This window comes from Oncorhynchus kisutch, linkage group LG13 (genome assembly GCF_002021735.2).
Source record: "Oncorhynchus kisutch isolate 150728-3 linkage group LG13, Okis_V2, whole genome shotgun sequence".
Lineage (NCBI taxonomy): Eukaryota > Metazoa > Chordata > Actinopteri > Salmoniformes > Salmonidae > Oncorhynchus > Oncorhynchus kisutch.
This window is the reverse complement of record NC_034186.2, coordinates 24,172,734-24,196,851: the sequence shown is the minus strand read 5'-3', so window position 1 is coordinate 24,196,851 and position 24,118 is coordinate 24,172,734. Positions and strand designations below refer to the sequence as shown.

The 24,118-nt window shown below is 41.5% G+C and overlaps 1 protein-coding gene across 1 annotated transcript in view; it reads right to left on the bottom strand.

The window, feature by feature from the left end:
• The window catches only part of LOC109902733 (carboxyl-terminal PDZ ligand of neuronal nitric oxide synthase protein), a 170,227-nt gene that overhangs the window by 66,526 nt on the left and 79,583 nt on the right, over positions 1-24,118 (bottom strand). The window contains exon 5 of the mRNA XM_020499339.2: positions 2,355-2,463. Within this exon, the coding sequence (XP_020354928.1) occupies positions 2,355-2,463 (109 nt within the window). The remainder of the gene's footprint in view (positions 1-2,354; positions 2,464-24,118) is intronic.

Sequence of the window (24,118 nt, the reverse complement as noted above, 5' to 3'; positions counted from 1 at the left end):
TAAATGTCATTCCACTTCATAATTGTGTCCCACTTGTTGTTGATTCTTCACAAAAAAATACAGTTTTATATCTTTATGTTTGAAGCCTGAAATGTGGCAAAAGGTCGCAAAGTTCAAGGGGGCCGAATACTTTCGCAAGGCACTGTAGTTGGTCTTGTCCATGTACATGGTGTGGAGCACATCCGCCATGTATCAATGCTCACTGGCCTTTGTCAACTCAAAGTGGAGCTTCAATTCTTCCCACTGGCTCAATATACGAGTTACCGCAGGCTCAATCGATAGCCAACGTGTGGCACACACTTTGGTGATCTGCAGGGGTTTCTGGCCACAATTAATGGTGGCATACACTGCTTTGTACGACTCGTGCCGTTTTGGGGAAATCAAAAACCAGTTGTAGGTTTCCCTGATTAAGTACTCAACGCTCCTAGGGATGGTTTCTTGGATGCTGGACTGACAGCCAATTGTAAAGAATGGCACACACAGCGGATGATTACCAAATTGGGTAATGCACATTCTTCCTTTAAAATCTTGTGCACCCCGTTGTGCACCCCAGTCTTCACGGACGCATTATCAGTGCCAATACCCTGAAGATTCTCTTTTTTAAGGTTACACTTCTCAAGAAACTCAACTTCCACCTTTGCTATTGATCTGGCATTGCCCCGCTCCAAGTCAACCAGCCCAAGAAATATGGACACAATGGTTCTTTTTTTAGCACTGAAATACCGAATCACCGCACCCAGGTATTTCGAGACACTGACATCAATGGACTCATCCAAAAGGAGACTGAACTTCTCATCCCCCACATCTGATGTTACACTTTTCAGAACAGTCATAGACTGTTCTAAGGAGCCAGTACTCCCCTAATAATTTCTATGCACTTGGTGCATTTGGAAGTTTGTTGCTGCCACAGAATCTGAAAAGGCAGCTTTGCAAGCCATACCTAAATGGTCGCATGCTAGCAGCGAACAATGCTCCGCAATGGCCATTGCCATAGTAGCTTCTGCGCTTTTGCAGTTATCCACTTTCTTAACCAACTGTGGTAATGTAGACTGCGTTGCGGGGTTGTACGGTTTTGATTTATTTATATGCTTTGCTGTTGAACAATGTTTTTTGATGTCATACATTTTTGCAAGCATATCTGATTTGAAGTACACGACAATCATCCCCAATTACTGGCTTCAGCCACAATTTTAATTCAGGTACAGACTCCCACTCTTTTCTGTACAATTTTGATTGAGACATGTTAATTGATGTTGTAAGTTCTGTTCAAGATCAAACATTCGTGACCAACTACATTCATTGGGTTTGTCTCGTTGAACGCATACTACTGCTGCTGCAGTCAGCCAACAATGATTTGCAATTTGCTGAAATTGCTGCTGTCCTGCTGTTGCCTGTCCACGAGCTGAGCGCCTGCTGCTGACGTCACAATGCACTTTTGCAGCCAGGCACGTGTGTTGTGACTGAGTGTGTGACAGAGAAAAAAAGAAAAAAAAACTAATTTAGAGGGAAATGCGTGCATTTGAGTTTTAGTCACTTTTCAAAAGTTGCTAAATGTTCCAAATACATTTTTAAAAGTGTCTAAAATTGTTGCTAGGTGCTGTTTGAAATAAGAAGTTGCCAGGGTTGTCTGAAAAGTTGCTAAATCTAGCAACAAAATTGCTAAGTTGGCATCACTGATAGGGATAGAGAGATATCTTAATGGGCTAACTGGACCAAACGTGGAGAGGTGTGTCTGTGTGCAATGGTAATGGAAATTCTCTAAGGATTTACAGGTTCCCAATCTCAATGTTCTACCATGCTGTTTGACTTGTGGTGTCTGGCCTTTTTCACTGTTGATCTGTGAATTCCTTTAAGAGACAAATAACTTGAAACCAAAAGTACTTAAGAATTTGTTCTTAACTGACTTGCCTAGTAAAACAAAGGTAAAAAAAAAAATCCCTATTCTGTCTGTCTCTAATACGAGCAGGTCTTGTAGAGGTAGAATACAGTACAGCCATGGGCCTATAACACTTCATCACTGTGAATATCAGTGTAAAAGCTGTGAGTGAGTGTGTGTGTGTGTGTGTGTGTGTGTGTGTGTGTGTGTGTGTGTGTGTGTGTGTGTGTGTGTGTGTGTGTGCGTGCGTGCGCACATGCTTCGCATAGTTGATAGGGGGGGGGAACGAGTGAAAGTGTGTGAGAGCGAGTGTGTGTGTGTGTGTGTGTGTGAGAGGGTAAGATAGAGTGAGTGTAAATGTGTGAATTTCTTTGCTACATTTAGCACACATTACTGGACTTGGCTTAGTAATGTCAATGGGACTGTGGATAACCTTACCCTGCAAGAGCAAAAGAGAAAGTGTGTTTAGGTTTCTCACCTTCTTCTTGGACTTGAAGACGTTACAACGGAAGATGTTACTCTGTCCGTCTCTGGCGATGTAGCTGAAGATCTTCAGGTCCTGGGAGTCATGAGACACATAGAAGATCCTACAGGACAGAAACAGAGGAAATAGATACACAACCAAAAGTACCCATAGAGGAGGGACACTCAGGGCTGAACAATAACTCAATCTGTTTGTGTAACTCAACCTTCACGCAAACATCTGATTAACGTCAATGGATGACAGCTGACTAATTCAGAACTACTATGCCAAGAAGAAGTGTACTATATTGTTTTGTATTGAGACTATAGGCCGATTACATCATGGCATTCATTTGTTTTATTCAACAAAGCTAGCCCAGTCAAATAATGCCTTTCTCTGCTTTGAGGTTCCTATTAAACTCTGTGTAACACTGACCCGTAACGCTGTCGTGTAGACTACAATTCAAGCGGAAAATTGTTCTAATTGCTCTTGAAATGCTAGACGTCAATAAGCTCAGAGGTAGGAGATATCACACACACACACACATTATTACACACACACACACTCACACAAACACCCCTAAAAGACAAATCAGAGGTCAGCTACTGCGGTGAGAGAAAATAAACACAACCTTTAATTAAGAACTGTGCGTGTGTCACGTCAGGGGCCTAGCTGATGTCCAATGACCTCTTAGTAGCTGCAGTGCGTTATGTCCCTGCCTACCCTACACTATGATGTTCTTCACACTTAGCTTCTCGCAAAAATACCCTCCCCTACACATACACGTCAGGGTGGCCTAGTGGTTAGGGGGTGGCAGGGTATCCTAGTGGTTAGAGTGTTGGACTAGTAACCGAAAGGTTGCAAGATCGAATCCCTGAGCTGACAAGGTAAAAATATGTCATTCTGCCCCTGAACAAGGCAGTTAACCCACTGTGCCTGGGCTGTTATTGAAAGTAAGAATTTGTCTGGTTAAAAATACACTGAGTGTACAAAACATTAGGAACTAGAGGTCAAACGATTAATTGTAATGGCCGATTAATTAGGGCCGATTTAAAGTTTTCATAACAATCGGAAATCTGTATTTTTGGGCGCCGATTTTCCGATTATTATATATATTTTTTTATACCTTTTATTTCACTAGGCAAGTCAGTTAAGAACACATTCTTATTTTTAATGACTGCCTAGGAACTGTGGGTTAACTGCCTTGTTCAGGGGCAGAACGACAGATTTTCACCTTGTCAGCTCAGGGGTTCCAATCTTGCAACCGCACAGTTAACTAGTCCAACGCTCTAACCATTGCACTCCACGAGTAGCCTGCCTGTTACGTGAATGCAGTAGAAGCCAAGGTAAATTACTAGCTAGAATTAAACTTATCTTATAAAAAACAATCAATCATAATCACTAGTTATAACTACTAATCCAGTTTAGCAGGCAATACTAACCAGGTGAAATTGTGTAATTTCTCTTGCGTTCATTGCACGCAGAGTCAGGGTATATGCAACAGTTTGGGCTGCCTGGCTCATGGCGAACTAATTTGCCAGAATTTTACATAATTATGACATAACATTGAAGGTTGTGCAATGTAACAAGAATATTAAGACTTAGGGATGCCACCCGTTCGATAAAATACCGAACGGTTCCATATTTCACTGAAATAATAAACGTTTTGTTTTCGAAATGATAGTTTCCGGATTCGATCATATTAATGACCAAAGGATCGTATTTCTGCGTGTTATAATGTTATAATAAAGTCTGATTTGATAGAGCAGTCTGACTGAGCAGCAGCAGGCCCGTAATCATTCATTCAAACAGCACTTTCGTGCGTTTTGCCAGCAGCTCTTCGCAAGCACAGCGCTGTTTATGACTTCAAGCCTATCAGCCTAATTGCTGGTGTAACCAATGTGAAATGGCTAGCTAGTTAGCTGGGTGTGCGCTAATACTGTTTCAAACGTCACTCGCTTTTAGATTTGGAGTAGTTATTCCCCGCGGCTTTTGTGGAGCGATGGGTAACGATGCTTCAAGTGTGGCTGTTGTCGATGTGTTCCTGGTTCGAGCCCAGGTAGGGGCGAGGAGGGGGACGGAAGCTATACTGTTACACTGGCAATAATATAGTGCCTATAAGAACATCCAATAGTCAAAGGTATATGAAATACAAATGGTATAGAGAGAAATAGTCCTATAAATACTATATTAACTACAACCTAAAACCTCTTACCTTGGAATATTGAAGTCTCATGTTAAAAGGAACCACCATCTTTCACATGTTCTCATGTTCTGAGCAAGGAACTTAAACGTTAGCTTTTTTACATGGCACACATTTTTACATGGCACATATTACACTTTGTTTTTGCATTATTTAAACCAAATTGAACATGTTTCATTATTTATTTGAGGCTAAATAGATGTTATGTTTTATATTAAGTTAAAATAAGTGTTAATTCAGTATTGTTGTAATTGTCATTATTACAGATAAAACAAAAAATAAAAATCGGCCGATTAATCGGTATCGGCTTTTTTGGTCATCCAATAATCGGTATCGGTGTTGAAAAATCATAATCGGTCAACCTCTATTAGGAACACCTTCCTAATATTGACTTGCACCCCCTTCTGCCCCCAGAACAGCCTCAATTCATCGGGCATGGATTCTACAAGGTGTTGAAAGCGTTCCACAGAGATGTCGACCCCCATCCTTCCCACAGTTGTGTCAAGTTGGCTGGATGTCCTTTGGGTGGTGGACCATTGTTGTGTTTGAAAAACCCAGCAGCGTTGCAGTCCTTGACAAACTCAAACCGGTGCACCGGGCACCTAATACAATTCCCTGTTCAAAGGCACTTAAATATTTTGTCATGCCTCTCTGAATGGCACACATACACAATACATGTCTTTCTAGGGAGTTTTTCCTAGCCACCGTGCTTCTCCACCTGCATTGCTTGCTGTTTGGGGTTTTAGGCTGGGTTTCTGTACAGCACTTTGAGATATCAGCTGATGTACGAAGGGCTATATAAATACATTTGATTTGATTTGATGTCTTAACTTTCTCAAGGCTTACAAATCTTTCTTTAACCTGTCTCCTCCCCTTCATCTACACTGACTGTGGTGGATTTAGCAAGTGACATCAATAAGGGATCATAGCTTTCACCTGGATTCACCTGGTCAGTCTGTCAGGGAAAGAGCAGGTGTTCCTAATGTGTATTACTGCAATTTAAAACTTGCGAACTTGTCACTTCTCGACCACTATCTGCGGAGGTAGAGCACAACACTCTCCTGACAGTTGCTAAGCAGGACAGTGTAAACAGAATTGTCTTGTTGAGCCAACACTCTTTCAGTACATTTTTTTTTAAATAGCAGAGTAATGTTTTTGAAACAGCTGAAATGTACATACATTTTCCTTATTTTTGAGACTTGATTTATTGAGTTTTTACCTGAAACTGTAGTAACAGCCTGTAACATTCTGAAATTGTCGCCGTAGCTTTAAATCTTGACAGTGATTTTTTGTTTTTGCTTCACTGCACTGAGCCACTGATGTCCAGGCAAGATGCAACTCCCTTGGGAATTATCAACATTTTCAGTCGCAATTTGCTTTATATAACGACTTCCATCCTTGTCTTGCATCAGATAGCGTGTCGATTTCTGCTTCGTATCTCGCAAAGAGTAATGGGATAGACCAAAAGTAGTCCTGCTACAATAGGCTGCCATACCATTCAAACATATTACCTTTTTATTTCTATTGAACCTTTATTTTAACAGGGAAGACATATTGTAAATGTAACATGCAACAACTTCAATGATTTTACTGAGTAACAGTTCATATGAGGAAATCAGTCAATTTAAATAAATTCATTAGGCCCTAATCTATGGATTTCACATGACTGGGAATACATATATGCATCTATTTGTCACAGATACTTTAAAAACAGGTAGAGGCCACTCAGTACCTGGTGTGACCACCATTTGCCTCATGCAGTGTGAAATCCTGTTTCTGAGCTCTACGGACAATTCCTTCCACCTCATCGCTTGGTTTTTGCTCTGACATGCACTGTCAACTGTGGGACCTTATATAGACAGATGTGTGCCTTTCCAAATAATTTCCAATCAATTGAATTTACCTCAGGTGGACAGTTGTAGAAATTTCTCACGGATGATTAATGGAAACAGGATGCATCTGAGCTTAATTTCGAGTCTCATACTTATGTCTGAATACTTATGTAAATAAGGTATAAAAAAATAAATAAAAATACAATTATTTTGCTTTGTCATAATGGGTTATTGTGTGTAGATTGATGAGGAAAACAATTAATTGAATCCATTTTAGAACGTAACAAAATGTGGAAAATGTCATGGGGTCTGAATACTTTCACTCTATGGTGTCATTTCATGGGCTGTGAATAATACGGAGTGATGCTGGCCTTTTACTCCAAACATTCCATTGGCGCCCGAATCACATCATATGCTCTTACTGCATTACAGAAAACCCGCTAACCAAACAACAATGCAGGGCATGCTCACTGAATTAATGGGCAACTACACCATTTAAAAAAAAGTCATCCCCTGATGTAGTGTAAGAATTGTTGTGAACACATAAAATCTAATTGTTGTTTTTCTACTCAAAAAGTGGGTAAACCAGAAAACAATGGGGGAAATCCGAAACCTGGAAACGGAATTAGGAAAGAAAACAGAAGTAGGCATAACATTGTAATTGATTTTAAAAGGCCCAACGTTTTTTTCTGTGCATGACTACACTTTAGAGTGTGTGTCATCCTGCAACACAGCATTTTGGGGGAAGTTGAGGTCAGGTCCAATATTGACTATGCACCAAAGAGGGAAAGAGGTTGGGCCATCCTAGAAATGTTTTAGTGAAATATAATATATAACATTTAGCAGACTTCCACAGTCATGCATGAATACATTTTTACGTAAGGGTGGTCCCGGGAATCAAACACAATGTCCTGGCATTGCAATGCTCTACCAAGATGAAGGACAGGGTTATAAATGATTTGTGAAGCCTCAACTTAATATGATTTATAAGGCCTTTATTAAGGGGTGATTATGCAACCCTTTATAAAACACAGGTTTATGTCATATTTGACATACTGGGTTATGTCACATTTGACATGGTGGGTGGTTATATGTCACACAGTTATGCCACATTTATGAACCCTTTATAAAGCATGACATACGTTATAGATCATTTGTAACACATAGTTTGTGCTTACTGGCTAGCTAGTGGCTACTGTGATATTTATGGTCAATTTGAGCAGTGGACCAAGAATGTTGTGTTGCTAGCCACAATAAAAAGTAAGGCAAGGATGTAATGTGAAAAGTAGAAATCTCCTCAGACTCTCCTTCATCTCTCGTAGTGGGAATAGGTCCTATGCCTCGCCATACCCATGGTGATGTAGGTAGATGGTGTGGTGATTAGCACAGAGAGTGTGACAAAGACAGGGAGGATACACACACACACACACATTTTGAATTGTTTAAAGATAAAGATAAAACCCTTGAATGAGTAGGTGTGTCCAAACTTTTGACCAGTACTGTATATTTCCACACTATGAGGTTGGATTAATACTGTGCAATTGTGAAAAGGATGATAATGCCCTTTTATTGTAAGAGCAATTTGAAAGAAATTCATGAAATTTCAGCCTGTTTTGGTGGGATGGAGTTTTGGCTTGCCTTGCGACATCACCAGGAAGGTTATAAGTTAATAGACCAATAACAAAGAGAGTTTCAAACCGCTCTGCCTGCCAATAACAGCTCATTTTTAGGTTACATATGCATCCCATTAGGCTCATCCAATAAGGCCCCTCAGACCACTCCCAGACAGCTAGTGAAATTCTTGCTTGAGAAATTCCTCTTTGCTAAAGAGCAATTAGTTTCTTTCTGACCATATTAATTTACAAACAATCACAGCAACGTACTTAATTGTTACCCAAAATTGATTTGATATTAAGATTTAAACAGCTGCATTGGACCTTTAAGGATAAAATTGTTCATTATCTGTCTTCTTCAGCTGATCTGATACACATCTATCTCCCACCAAGACACTGGCTTTCATGTAGAGGTGGAGAGGAGAGGGAGGAAAAAGTGCCTGCCCAGAAGCTTTAATGAAGGTGGGTTAAGACTAAGAATTTATCTGCAGCCAGAAAATGTGAGCTCGCTGTTCTGAGAAATCTCTGGGATCAATTTAAACAACAGACAGATACATGTACATCAACACCAAACAACAGATATATCAACACTGTGCCAAACTCTGCCTCAAAAACCTCTACAGTCTACACACCAATACCAACAGCAGCAGATGGATCTAGATTTAACACCTGTCACCAGACAAAGGAACACTAGATGTCTATATAAAGCATAGAAAGACACCTGCCTTACTGTGTGTGTGTGTGTGTGTGTGTGTGTGTGTGTGTGTGTGTGTGTGTGTGTGTGTGTGTGTGTGTGTGTGTGTGTGTGTGTTAGATAGGGATGCACTGGAGCCTGACAGGTAAATTAAAACTTGTGTCTCAGTGGGGGGGTGTCAACAAGAGAGACGGAGGAAGAGATGGTGGGAGGGAAGAGGAGATGGACCGGAGAGAGAACATTGGAGAGGGTACTCCCCTGTCCACCTAATGAAAGCAGTCATTGTCTTCAACCCCCCCCCCCCTACACACCTTAAAAGCATTTAGTAATTAGTTCAAGGCCCTTTTAATTTTTGAAACCTTCTTTGCTCAACCCAGTGCTTCGTAGAGGATGAAAAAAAACATAATTTGCTGAGGCAACATCACTTTTAATACACATACACACACACACACACACGCACGCAGCCACCCACCCACACGCACAAATACAAACACACCACTTTTAATACCGTGATAGCCCAGTAGGAGACAGGTTGATATAATGTCACAGTAATTTATGTGATGCCTTTTAGCTTGGCTTTGTTTACTCTGATTAATATCTGCTATGAAATGTGCTGCCGATATATCAGATGCTAAGAGGCCACAGCATTCTGTCATCACACACACATACACACACACACACCCCCACGCATGCTCTGAGAGAAAGAAAGGAGAGAGAGCGAAAGAGAGAGTAAGAAAAATACAGTAAGTTAGTGACGACATTTGATCAAGAGTAGCAGCAGCGTAAAAAGAGGGGTTGGGGGGACACACACACTTTGCATATATGGTAAACAGAGAGTAGCAGCAGAGTAAAAAGAGGGTTTGGGACACACACACACAATGCAAATAGTCCGGGTAGCCATTTGATTACCTGTTCAGGAGTCTTATGGCTTGGGGGTAAAAACTGTTGAGAAGCCTTTTTGTCCTAGACTTGGCACTCCGGTACTGCTTGCCATGCGGTAGTAGAGAGAACAGTCTATGACTGGGGTGGCTGGGGTCTTTGACAATTTTTAGGGCCTTCCTCTGACAATGCCTGGTGTAGATGTCCTGGATGGCGGGCAGCTTAGCCCCAGTGATGTACTGGGCCGTACGCACTACCCTCTGTAGTGCCTTGCGGTCAGAGGCCGAGCAATTGCCGTACCAGGCAGTGATGCAACTAGTCAGGATGCTCTCGATGTTGCTGCTGTAGAACCTTTTGAGGATCGCAGGACCCAGAACCAATACCGCCCAGTCCTATGTTCTAAGATATTATTCCTCAGAGGAAAAGACCGGTAGCCTCGTTACTTTTATAGCCTTGTTACTGTATATAGCCTGTCTTTTTACTGTTGTTTTATTTCTTTACCTACCTATTGTTCACCTAATACCTTTTTTGCACTATTGGTTAGAGCCTATAAGTAAGCATTTCACTGTTAGGTCTACACCTGTTGTATTCGGCGCATGTGACAAATAAACTTTGATTTGATTTATTGATGCATGGACCAGTTTGGGTTTTAACTTTACCTTCTATAACGGTATTTTAAAGTTTGGTTTGTTAAATGTAATATGCCGTGTGTAACGTCCATTTTGATAGTTTACACCTACTTGAGTCATCCCTCTCCGCTCTCTCCATGCCGCTTTCCACAAAGACCTAGCCCCACCCCCATCACTCAAGGAGCGAATTTGTTGTTGCTTGACCACTAGACACTTGTGTTCAGTCTGCAGGGTCAATGCAGCACATGCAACAATGACAACAATGTTGTTTCCACTTTGCTTGTTAATATAAATTCACAAATGTTCTATAAATACACTGTTAGTTTGTGTTTCTTACATTGTTAACAGCTAGTTTGTCTTTTCTTCAATTCTTTAAATCGTGTTAGCCACTAATGCTAATCTCTATTTAGCTGGCTAGCTGACATTTTCATTTGTTGTGATGTCAAACACTGTATCCAAAGTGCCCACTATTACTTATCATTTAACTATAGAATTAAAATAAACATTCTATTTCCACGATTCCAACAGTTCACCCAAGTGTTTTGATCTAAATCGCAATTGTGACGTTTGATAAAAAATAAGGCCTACGTGGTAGTGTGGAAATTATCTTAAATGAGTGCAGAAAATGCAGGAAATTATTTTTGATTGAAGTTGAATTGAACAATATAAAACAATCTGAATGGAGAAAGCCCTGAATTAAATCATTTAGAATGTATGTGTTGCCACCGTAGGGTGACACACTACTCATGAAGTAAAACTTAAAACTTGTATTACTCAATAACATCAAATACAGTCAAATACCATCATGCCGTAAATAAATAGAAAAATACAGTGATATATTTTGGCTATTTCGCCCAGTCCTACAACAACATCATAAAAGATGAGTGTGAACTAAAGTTGAAGACTGTTGTTTTAGCTTTGTTTCCATCTCTTTTGTCCCCTGTGAAGATAAGAGGTGAAAGTACATAAGTATGTGGAGTACATCTGGCCATGGAGTCCAAGTGTCAGCCCAAAATCTGACTCCATACGCTGTCAGTGGAGCGTAAGTGTAAACTATATATTATCGATTGATTGTACGTTGGCTAATAGGACCGATGGTAAAGGTAGATTACCCTCAAGGACAAGGCAACCGGACCGCCGTCAACGATACCTCCGTCTTTTTCTCCTGTGAATGACGAGGATGTGGGCCTTGTCGGGTGTCTGGAGTAAATCCTTCCTGTCCGACTCGTTGAAGAAGAAGCAGAATTCCTCCAGTACGGGGTGAGTAATCGCTGCCCTAATATCAAGAAGCTATTTTCGGTCATAAGACAGTGGCAGAAACAAAATGTACAAAATCAGCTACAAATAGCGGCAAAAAACATAAACAATAGCACGATTGGTTATGGGACCGTAAAATGGCGGCCATCTCCATCAGCGCTATTATTGAGCATAGAACCGGCGTATTAGGATTCAATTATAGTCCTGCATTGACGCTTTGCCTGTTTGATGGCTCGTCTGAGGTTATAGAGGGATTTCTTATAAGCGTCCGGATTAGTTTACAACTCCTTGAAAGCGGTAGCTCTAGCCTTTAGCTCATTGCGGCTGTTGCCTGTAATTCATGGCTTCTGGTAGGGGTATGTACGTACGTATGGTCACTGTGGGGACGACGTCGTCAATGCACCTATAATGAAGCCGGTGACTGATGTTGTAAACTCCTCAAATTATAGGATGAATCCCGGAACATATTCCCAACCTATGCTAGCAAAACAGTCCTGTAGCTTAGCATCTGCTTCATCAGACCACTTCTGTATTGAGCGCGTCACTGGTACTTCCTGTTCGAGTTTTGGCTTGTAAGCAGGAGGATAGAGTTATGGTCTGATTTGACAAAGGGAGGCCGTGGGAGAGCCTTGTATGCTTTTCTGTGTGTGGATTAAAGGTGATCTAGAATTGGCGCCTGTGGTTGTACAGGTGACATGTTGGTAAAAATGAGGTAAAACAAATTTCAGTTTCCCTGCATTAAAAGCATCGGCCACAAGAAACGCTGCCTCTGAATGTGCATTTTCTTGTTTGCTTATGGCCCTATGCAGTTTGTTTATTGTGGTCTTAGTGCCAGCATTGGTTTGTGATGGTAAATAGACCACTACAAAAAATATAGATGAAAACGCTCTTGGTAAATAGAATACTTCTTGACAAGCTGCAGACCATACTACCTCAGGGGAGCAAAAATTTGAGACTTCCTTAATATTAGAGATCGTGCACAAGCTGTTGTTAAGAGACACACCCCTCCCCCGTCGTTTTACCAGAGTCTACAGTCCGGTGCATAGATGCATAGAAAAACCAGCAAGATGTATATTCATGTCCTTGTTCAGCCACGACTCTGAGAAACATGGGATATTACAGTTTTTCAAGTCCCGTTGATAGGCTAGTCTCGAAGAGAGCTCCTCCAGTTTGTTCTTCAGTGATAGCACGTTTGCCAATAGAACAGAGGGCAATGGCGGTCTATTTGCCCGCCGTTGTAGTCTTGTCAGGGTGCCGGCTCGCCTGCGTGTCTTTCGCAGATGCTTTCCCCCTTGAGTCCCGGGTATTAGGGCTTGGTCCGAAAAAGTAGACATTTTTAATCCAAATCGAGGTTAGTGATCACTGTTTAATGTCCAGAAGCTGTTTTCGGTCATAAGAAATGATGGCAGATACATTATGTACAAAAAGTTAAGTTAAGATAAGCGTAAAAAACACAAAATAGCTGAATTGGTCAGGAGACCATAAGACGGCTGCTATCCACTGCAGCGTCATCTCAGCAGCCACTTCTTTTGAACTTTAGTAGCTACTTAGAATTGTTATTATCCCTGTTAATTAGTGATAGCTAGTCATAGTGATGCACAAACTAGGCCTATTTGAAAGATCTCCTGCCTGCATTTATGTGCCAGATTCAGTAGCTTGAAAATCCCCCTCAGATTTTTGCATCATTTTAGAAAAAACAAACATTATGCATGATGGTTTTAATGAAATGTTAGTTAGTATTGAAGTCAAAGATTATAGTTTCAGTTTTCAAACAGTTTTGTTAATTATTTTACACCGGTTACAATTTTTTTTCATTATTAGTTTTCATTATAGTTTTCTATAATAACCTTTGTGTGTGAGTGCGGTAGTTCTGGGTGTTTATGGATAAAAATCTGGGGTCCTCCCTCAGAATTATTTGTGCATCTAAAGCTAATTTCCTGCATTTTTACTAGGGCTGTTCCAGACTGAAAAAAAAATATTGGTCAGGGTAGACTTTTCTTTCGACCAATTGATTGGTTGAAAGTTTTAAATGTCTTTTTCATATATATATATATATATATATAAATACAAAAAATTGGAGGGAGGACCCCCGATTTCTGTCCATATATATATGAGACACACCCAATGTGTTTTAATAAAATCAACTACATGTACTGAACTTGTCGGATGCTGTTTGATTAAATAATTAAGACACAAATGACTCAAGAGGGAGCCAGAGATCAAGATAGCCTAACCAGAAGAATAAAACCTGTTCCAGACCCTGAAGTTGTGGGTAATAGGCTAAACCAACGGTAAGCAACCATCTCCATTTGGAGTGTCAATTTATCTTACCATTTCTACCAATCTGCGTGCCCGTTATGATTTTCATATGCACATTTCTGGAACAGTTTCATTTAATTTATAATAGTCTTTGTATCTCAAAATCATTGGGTAATCTACATTCTATCTAAATGAAAATTTTACAAATATAAAAGGAACATTTTATTGCCATTGTCAACTATGTAAACATTGCATACATAAAGCCAACACATAAAAACATTGCCGCCTGCAGGTAGAAAATATCCAGAGAAAAATAAATATCCTATGAATCACATTGGCTACAACAAACTTGAAACATTGTATAAAATATTATGAGCCAGTGAGCTTGGGACAGACACAGTTGCAGGCTACTTGTGCAAGGGATAAGATAAGAAGTAATCAGGTATTTTATGACGTTTCCACTGGATCAGAACATTACATTTTTCCCTTTCATACCAAGTGGTTATTAAAAGGGAGAAAGCTTGAAATATTGTTCAAATACTTTGAGGAACTATTGTCATTCTTAATTGATTCTAGAAACAGACTTTGTTTGCGCCATAGCTCATTAGTGGTGGTGAGTTAAAACAATCAGAAATACTATCAGACATCCCGAAAAGGGCACATTAGTAGGCCTACATTTGCATGCAGGCCAAGTAGACTAGTCCTACTGTATGGACCTCACTTTGTGCACGTGGGCATTGTCATCAAATCAAATCAAATGTTAATGGTCAGGTGTTCAGCAGATGTTATTGCGGGTGTTGCGAAATGCTTGTGTTTCTAGCTCTGACAGTGCAGTAATATCTAACAAGTAATATTTAACAACTTCAAAACATATACCCAGTACACAGAAATTTAAGTAAAGGAATGAAATTAAGAATATATAAATATATGGACGAGCAATGTCAGAGCGGCAGAGACTAAGATACAGTAGAATAGTATAGAATACAGAATATTCATTTGAGATGAGTAATGCAAGATATGTAAACATTATTAAAGTGACTAGAGTTCCATTTATTAAAGTGGCTAGTGATTTCAAGTCTATGTATATAGGTAGCAGCCTCTATGTGCAATTGATGGCTATTTAACAGTCTGATGGCCTTGAGATTGAAAAACAGCTTCGGTCTCTCGGTCCCAGCTTTGATGCACCTGTACTTATCTCGCCTTCTGGGTGATAGCGGGGTGAACAGGTAGTGGCTCGGGTGATTGTTGTCCTTGACAATCTTTTTGGCCTTCTGTGATATTGGGTGCTGTAGGTGTCCTGGAGGGCAAGGGCAGGCAGTTTGCCCCCGGTGATGCGTTGGGCAGACCGCACTACCCTCTGGACATTCCTGCAGTTGCCGGCGGTGCAGTTGCCGTATCAAGAGGTGATAAAGCCCAAAAGGATGCTCTCAATTGTGCATCTGTAAAAGTTTGTAAGGGTTAAATTTAATTCATCCTCCTGAGGTTGAAGAGGCGCTGTTGCGCCATTTCAGTTTGTCAGGAATGTGTATGCTGAGGAACTTGAAGCTTTCCATCTTCTCCACGGTGGTCCCATTGATGCTTTGTTTTGTTGACGTTGAATGAGAGGTTATTCTCTGGCACCATACTCCCAGAGCCATCACCTCCTCCCTGTAAGCGGTCTCGTCATTGTTGGGAATCAAGCCTACTACTGTTGTGTCATCTGCAAACTTGATGATCGAGTTGGAGGTGTGCTTAGCCACACAGTCATGGGTGAACAGGGAGTACAGGAGGGGGCTGGGCACGCCCCCTTGTGGGGCCCCAGTGTTAAGGATCAGCGAAGTGGAGGTGTTGTTTTCTACCTTCACCACCTGGGTCGGCCCATCAAGAAGTCCAGGACCCAGTTGCACAGGGAGGAGTTCAGATCCAGGGCCTCTAGCTTAATGATGAGCTTGGAGGGTACTATGGTGTTGAATGTTGAGCTATAGTCAATGAACAGCATTCTTACATAGGTATTCCTCTTGTCCAGATGGAATATTCCTCTTGTCCAGATGGAATAGGGCAGTGTGCAGTGTAATGGCAACTGCATTGTCTGTGGATCTACTGGGGCATTAGGGAAATTGAAGTGGGTCTAGAGTGACAGGTAAGGTAGAGGTGATATCCTTGACTAGTCTCTCCAAGCACTTCATGATGACAAAAGTGAGTGCTACGGGGCGATAGTCATTTAGTTCAGTTACCTTTGCTTTCTTGGGTACAGGAACAATGGTGGCCATCTTGAAGCATTTTGGGACAGCAGGCTGGGATATGGAGAGATTGAATATGTCCGTAAACACACCAACTAGCTGATCTGCGCATGCTTTGAGGACGCGGCTAGGGATGCCGTCTGGGCCGGCAGCCTTGCGAGGTTTAACACGCTTAAATGTCATAGTCACGCCACAGAGAAGGAGAGCCCACAGTCCTTGGTAGCGGGCAGGATCATTGGCACTGTGTTGTCTTCAAAGCGGGCAAAGAAGGTGTTTAGCTTATCATGAAGCAAGACGGTGTCCACGACATGGCTGGTTTTCCTTTTTTAGTCTGTGCTTGTCTGTAGACCCTGCCACATACGTCTCGTGTCTGAGCCGTTGAATTGCGACTCTACTTTGTCTCTATACTGACGTTTTGCCTGTTTGATTGCCTTGCGGAGGGAATAACTACACTGTTTGTATTCTGCCATATTCCCAGTCACCTTGCCATTTTTAAAATGCGGTGGTTCGCAATTTCAGTTTTGCGCGAATGCTGCCATCTATCCACGGTGTCTGGTTAGGGTACAACATCTCCTATGCACTTTACTGATAAACTCAGTAACCGTATCAGTATATACGTCAATGTTATTCTCTGAGGCTACCCGGAACTTATCCCAGTCCGCGTGATCAAAACAATCTTGATGTGTGGATTCCGATTGGTTAGACCAGCGTTGGATTGTCCTTAGCACGGGTACTTCCTGTTTGAGTTTCTGCCTATAGGATGGGAGGAGCAAAATGGAGTCATGGTCAGATTTGCCAAAAGGACGGCCGGGGAGGGCCTTGTATGCATCCCCGAAGTTGGAGTAACAGTGGTCCAGTGTTTTAGCAGCGCGAGTACTACAGTTGATATGTTGGTAGAATTTAGGTAGCCTGTCCTCAAATTTGCTTTGTTAAAATCCCCAGCTATAATAAATGCAGCCTCAGGATATGTGATTTCCAGTTTGCATAAAGTCCAGTGTTCCTTGAGGGCCGTCGTGGTATCGGCTTAAGGGGGGATATACACGGTCGTGACTATCTCAGAAGAAAATTCTCTTAGAAGATAATATGGTTGGCATTTGATTGTGAGGTATTCTAGGTTGGGTGAACAAAAGGACTTGAGTTCCTGTATGGTATCACAATTACACCATGAGTCGTATACGCTATACGCTTCAGCACTCGGCAGTACTGTTCTGTTAGCATGTGTGGCCTACCACTTTGCGGCTGAGCCAATGTTGCTCCTAGATGTTTCCACTTCACAATAACAGCACTTAAAGTTGACCAGGGCAGCTCTGGCAGGGCAGAAATGTGATGAACTGACTTGTTGGAAAGGTGGCATCCTATTATGGTGCCACGTTGAAAGTCACAAGCTCTTCAGTAAGGCCATTCTACTGCCAATGTTTGTCTATGGAGATCGCATGGCTGTGTGCTCAATTTTATACACCTGTCAGCAATGGGTGTGGCTGAAATAGCCGAATCCACTAATTTGAAGGGGTGTTCACACACACTATTTATACAAAAGTATCTGTATCCATTCATCATCACCTATAGTGTCTCCCAGGTCTTCCTAACATTTTTCTTTGGCATGTTTTGTCATTGGGAAATCCTCTATCAACCCTTGATACAGTTTAGAAATCAACTTTAGAGGTTTGTCAGACTCCCTTAAAATAGTTTATATCTTGTTTGCTGCACAGAGAGAATAAAGTGTCCTATCTGCAAAAGTTTACCTCTACGCCGTCACAGACTTGTCTTCCCTGGTTGCCTGACCCGGTTGAGACCCCTGTCACCATCTGATCCTGCTCAGATGAGGCATGACAAAGAATGACCTTGGTGTACATTTATACATGATATTATCCAAGAATAGAATCAATGTTTCAATAATTGAAATTCCCATTATTCCCATATCCCAGACTGTAGCCTACCCATCAACTCAAGATGGAACTTTGTATCTATTCACTGATTGTTATCAGTGGTGTAAAGTACTTAATTTCCTGAGTGGCACAGCGGTCTAAGGCACTACATCTCAGTCCTAGAGGTGTCACTACAGACCTTAGTTTGATTCCAGGCTGTATCACAACTGGCTGTGATTGCGAGTCCCATAGGGTGGAGCACAAGTGACCAATTGTTGGAATGTGAACCTTGGCCCCAGTCTGAGGTCCTGAGCACTCTGGAGTAGATGTTCCTCAAGGATCTTGCACTATTTTGCTCTGTTCTTTCCCTCCAGCCTGACTAGTCTCCCAGTCCCTGCCACTGAAAAACATCCCTGCAGCATGATCCTGCCACAACGCCTCACAGTAGGGATGGTGCCAGCTTTCCTCCGGGCGTGATGCTTGGTATTCAGGACAAAGAGTTCAATCTTGGTTTCATCAGACAAGATAATTTTGTTTCTCATGGTCTGAGAGTATTTAGCTGCATTTTGGCAAACTCCAATCAGGCTGTCATGTGCCATTTACGGAGGAGTGGCTTCTGTCTGACCACTCTACCATAAAGGCCTGATTGGTGGAGTGCTGCAGAGATAGTTTTCCTTCTAGAAGGTTCTCCCATCTCCACAAAGAAACTCTGGAACTCATTCAGAGTGACCATCGGGTTCTTGGTCACCTCCCTGACCAAGGCCGTTCCCCCCTGAGTGCTCAGTTTGGCCGGGTGGCCAGCTCTATGAAGAGTCTTGGTGGTTCCAAACTTCTTCAAATTAAGAATGATGGAGGCCACTGTGTTCTTGGGGACCTTCAACGCTGCAGACATTTTTTGGTACTCTTCCCCAGATCTGTGCCTCAACACAATCCTGTCTTGGAGCTCTAGGGACAATTCCTTCGTCCTCATGGCTTGGTTTTTGCTCTGACATGCACTGTCAACTGTGGGACCTTAAATAGACAGGTGTGTGCCTTTACAAATTATGTCCAATCAATTTAATTTACCACAGGTGGACTCCAATCAAGTTGGAGAAAGATATCAAGGATGATCAACGGAAACAGCATGCACCTGAATTCAATTTCGCATCCCATAGCAAAGGGTCTAAATACTTATGTATTTCTGTTTATAATTTTTAATACATTAGTAAGAATTTTAAAAAAAACTGGTTTTGCTTTGTCATTATGGGGTATTGTGTGTAGATTGATAAGTGGGGGAAAAGTATTTCATCCATTTTAGAATAAGGCTGTAATGTAAAATGTGGAAAAAGTCAAGGGGTCTGAATACTTTTTGAATGCAATAGGCTTTGTGGCCACTGTGGAAAAAATAAGCTAATTCTCTCATCTATTAATGGTCAGATACTTCAGTTGTAACTGGTTCTGTTACGCTCAGATTTTACAGTTGATTGACAACTTCAGCATCATTACAAACTTAGACTCTTTTTTTAAACAATAGCCTATTTAGAAACCAAAATGTCTCCGGTGATGCTGCATTCATTGTCTTCCGTCAACTACACAGGCTGTTTTACCTATTTCTTGGTCAACTCATATCAACATCACATGTACAGTATCTCATACAGCAAACACTCTTAATGTAGTGAGTGCATACATTTCATACTTTTCTTTCGCCATACTGGTCCCCTGTGGGAGTTGAACCCACAACCCTGGCGTTGCAAGTGCCATAGTCTACCAACTGAGCCTCACGGGACTATTAGTGGTGGCGTTGCCTAAATACATACAACAGAATAGGCCTAATTAAGAGAACAGTAAAGAATTTTAAAAAAAAAATGATGGCAGAGCATGGCCAGAGCTCGTGGCTGAGCAGTATCAGAGCGAAGTTGGAGCAGGGGAGAAGGCTAACTCTCCTAAATTCTTTGAATCTGCTCCACACTCCAGACATTTGATGCACGCTCCGCTCCTCGCTCAAAACCAGCTCCACTCTGCTCATATCCTCTGTAATACACATAACAATGTGGCTAGTCTTATCATATCCTATTACATAGCTCTTCCTTTATTTCTCCTTACATCTACTGATATCAGATGAAGGTCACATGATCTCTAGAGATCCCGCAAAGCACCACGACTTACAGTAAATTGTGTGTGTGTTTCTGTTGGTGTATGTGTGGAGCTCCATTTTCCCCTGCTGCTCAACCGCATTTTTTTCTCTCTCTCTCTCCCTTTCTCTCTCTCTCCCGTAAAAGAGTCAGATAAAAAGCAAAGGGCCTGTGTGTCAGACATGACATCCTCTAGTCCCAAACCCTCAGACAGCTTCTGTAGATGAGACTGGCTGGCTGTAGAGTAGTCAGTGCTTTGAGAGCAACCCCAAGGTCAGCCATGGAGCTTTGCTGATGCAGAGGGGGGAGGGAGAGAGGGAATCCAACTACACTAAACAACTAACTGGCTATTCCATTCGGTATAACAGAGATACCATAAACTATGTTAGGTAAGTGAAACCGGGCTGTTATGTTTATGGACTAGTGGCCCTTTTACAGTTTATTAGTTATAGTGATTTTTAGATATAATCACAGCCATATTTCACAGCTCTCTTTTACTGCTCCAAATGATACTCTAGTGCAGAAAGAGAGCAATAGTTTATGAAACACATGGTACTCTCCTCTAAACAACAATACTTTTTAAAACTAACCGAGGATCAATATGCTGTATGATTGGATGATATGACTGGCCCGTGTCTGCCAATAGCTACCCCTGATTGACGATGTTACTAGAGTCCTCTGTTAACTTCACTAGGGTAGGGGGCACTATTTTCACCTCCGGATGAAAAACGTGCCCAAAGTAAACTGCCTGTTACTCAGGCCCAGAAGCTAGGATATGCATATCATTTGGATTTGGATAGAAAACTCTAAAGTTTCCAAAACTGTCAAAAATAATGTATGTGTGTATAACAGAACTGATATGGCAGGCGAAAACCTGAGAAAAATCCATCCAGGAAGTGGGATTCTTTTATGTTTGTAATTTACATTGACTGCCTTTACAGTATCCAATGACTTAGGACCCAGATTGCACTTCCTATGGCTTCCACTAGATGTCAACAGTCTTTAGAAATAGTTTCAGGCGTGTATTCTGAAAAATGAGAGAGTAAGACCACTCTGAATGAGTGGACCCTACAGTGTCCCAGAGCGGTTTACTGCGCACGACAGAGAGCACGTCTTTCTTGTTTTTCTTTTATATTGACGAAGCTATTGTCCTGTTGAAATATTGCAGACTGTTTTGACCGCCTTGGAGCCATTGGATTACTGAACAAAACGAACCAACAAAATTGAGGATTTTGGATATAAAGAGGGACTTTATCGAACAAAACAAACATTTATTGGGTAACTGGGAGTCTTGTGAGTGCAACCATATGAAGATCATCAAAGGTAAGTGATTCATTTTATCGCTATTTCTGACTTTTGTTACACCTCTGCTTGGCTGGTAACTGTTTGTAATGTTTTGTGTGCTGGTCTCTGTCCTCGGATAATCTCATGGTACGCTTTCGCCGTAAAGCCTTTTTGAAATCTGACAGTTAGATTAACAAGAAGTTAATCTTTAAACTCATGTGTTTCTGTTTTTGAATTTGGCGCTCTGCAATTTCACCGGATGTTGGCCAGGTGGGACCACACCACCTAGAGAGGTTAACACCCTCTGACACCATTTGTGGTCCCTGGGGGTGAAAGTCTGGACATTTTACCCTGATACTGTACTGGTAAGGCTCTGAGCTGGGATAAGAGAGAGAGTGTATGTAAATGTAGCAGACAGAGTTTGTTTATATACTGTTAACAAGATTAAACGGTGAGATTATCTTGATTAAATAATCACGGTGGAATTAATAGCACTGGAGCATGCAGTACGCACACTATTTATGAGTATTTATACACACACATCTCATTTCAGCAAAGTTCTTTGTGAAAGGTTTCAGTTTATTTACCTTTATTGATTTACTGTGACCTAATAATGTATGAATATGAATGAGCATGGAATGTTCACTTGTTTGCAAACATGCTTACTACTGTAAACAGCATACCAAGTTACTCTTCACACACAGTTTTTTTCAGCAGACTAGGCCAGTGTGACTGTGTGTGAGAATAATCAAAGCTTTAATGAGATTTTCATCTACACTGCCCTTCCCACCGCTTTAATTCTGTTATCAGGGTGTGTTCACGCCACTTCTACAATAACAAAACCGTATGCGTGTGTGTACACACTCATCAGTGTAATTGCTGAGGACGTATTGCCAGATATACCCATTGGGAGAGGTACATGAGGACGCATTCACACAGTGGACCAGATCCTAATGGACACACACACACGGTCGGTCAGTCAAAAGGCTATGAAGGGGCTCATGCCTTTTCTGCTATTTGTTGAGAGAGCAAGACAGAGAGAGAGAGAGAGAGAGAGAGAGTGAATGAGAGCTATGAAGACCAGCCGTCTATATTTGGCAGACGCTTTTAAATGTTTTGAAGAGAATGAAGTCCAGGAGCTCAGGATCAAATAGAAACCTCTATGTCAGAGGAGTGACAGATGATGATGGCTATTTCCTGGAAGGCATAGAGACTTCCAGAACACTCATATCTGTTCTAGAAGTATATATCCTGCCCCTGTCGACTGTGTGTACAAATTGCGTGTGTTTCTCTGAGTGTACATGAGTCTATCCTTGCCCACCGTGTGAGTGAGTACAGCAGAGTAGCTGGTCAGTAGAGCTGAGTTTGATACACTATATGTACAAAAGTATGTGAACACCCCTTCAAATTAGTGGATTCGGCTATTTCAGGCACACCCGTTGTTGACAGTTATATCAAATCTAGCACACAGCCATGCAATTTCCATAGACAAACATTGGCAATAGAATGGTCTTACTGAAGAGTTCAGTGACATTCAATATGGCACCGTCATAGGATGCCAAGTTTCCAACTAGTCAGTTCATAACATTTCTGCCCTGCCAGAACTGCAAGTGCTGTTATTGTGAAGTAAAAACACGCAAAGTGATAGGCCACACAAGCTCACAGAAAGTCACACATGGTTTGGGCTCTTTAGTTCCAGTGAAGGGCAATCTTAACACTGCAGCATTCTAGACAATTCTCTTCTTCCAACTTTGTGGCAACAGTTTGGGAAAGGCCCTTTCCTGTTTCAGCACGACAATGCACTTGTGCACAAAGCAAGGTTCATACAGAAATGGTTTGTCAAGATCGTTGTGTAAGAACTTGACTGGCCTGCGCAGAGCCCTGACCTCAACCCCACTGAACACCTTTGGGATGAATTGGAAAGTCGACTCTGAGCCAGGCCTAATCGCCCAACATCAGTGCCCAACCTCACTAATGCTATTGTGGCTGAATAGAAGCAAGTCCCCGCAGCAATGTCCCAACATCTAGTGGAAAGCCTTCCCAGAAGAGTGGAGGCTGTTATAGAATCAAAGGGGGGAACAACTCCTCATAGGGTAGCCTAGTGGTTAGAGTGTTGGACTAGTAACCAAAAGGTTGCGAGTTTAAATCCCCAAGGTACAAATCTGTCATTCTGCCCCTGAACAGGCAGTTAACCCACTGTTCCTAGGCTGTCATTGAAAATAAGAATTTGTTCTTAACTGACTTGCCTAGTTAAATAAAAGATAAAATGATTTTGGAAATAGGTGTTTGACAAGCAGGTTTCCACATACTTTTGTATATGTGACCCACTACCTGGATTCGATCCTATATAGAACATTTTGAAATTGTGTTTTTTACATGGGATAAAAGTAGAGAGAGAGCTAGAAAATGTTATATGCTGCAGTTGAGGAACCATGGGAAAGTAATTCTGCTTTGAAAGTTGATAAACTTGTAACCCAACTTTTGAGAAAATGTCCACACCAGGGATCATCAACTAGATTCAGCCACGGGATGATTGTTTCTTGAGGGGATGGTCGGTGGGCCAGAACATAATTACAAATAACTTGTAGACCGCAAATTGACCGCAAGAAGCCCAAACAGGTATGTTCAACTAAAATAATAATTTCAAAGTTTGCTTACATTTGTATATGATCACGTGTCTCTATTATGTCTGAGAATACTTGGGAACAGATTTCTTAAATTAATGTCACTTGGAGCTGATGTCCTGGTGTTTTTATTTGTATGTCCAACAATGAAAATTCCACCAATAAACCACCAAAACCCACCAATTTGGCCCACAAGCCGCCAGTTGGGAAACCCTGGTCTACACCCATTCAGCATCTACTCCGATTTCAGAGCACTCTCATCTGAGTGTGTCAGAGTGCAGAATAACTGAGTGTTCATAATTACGAACTC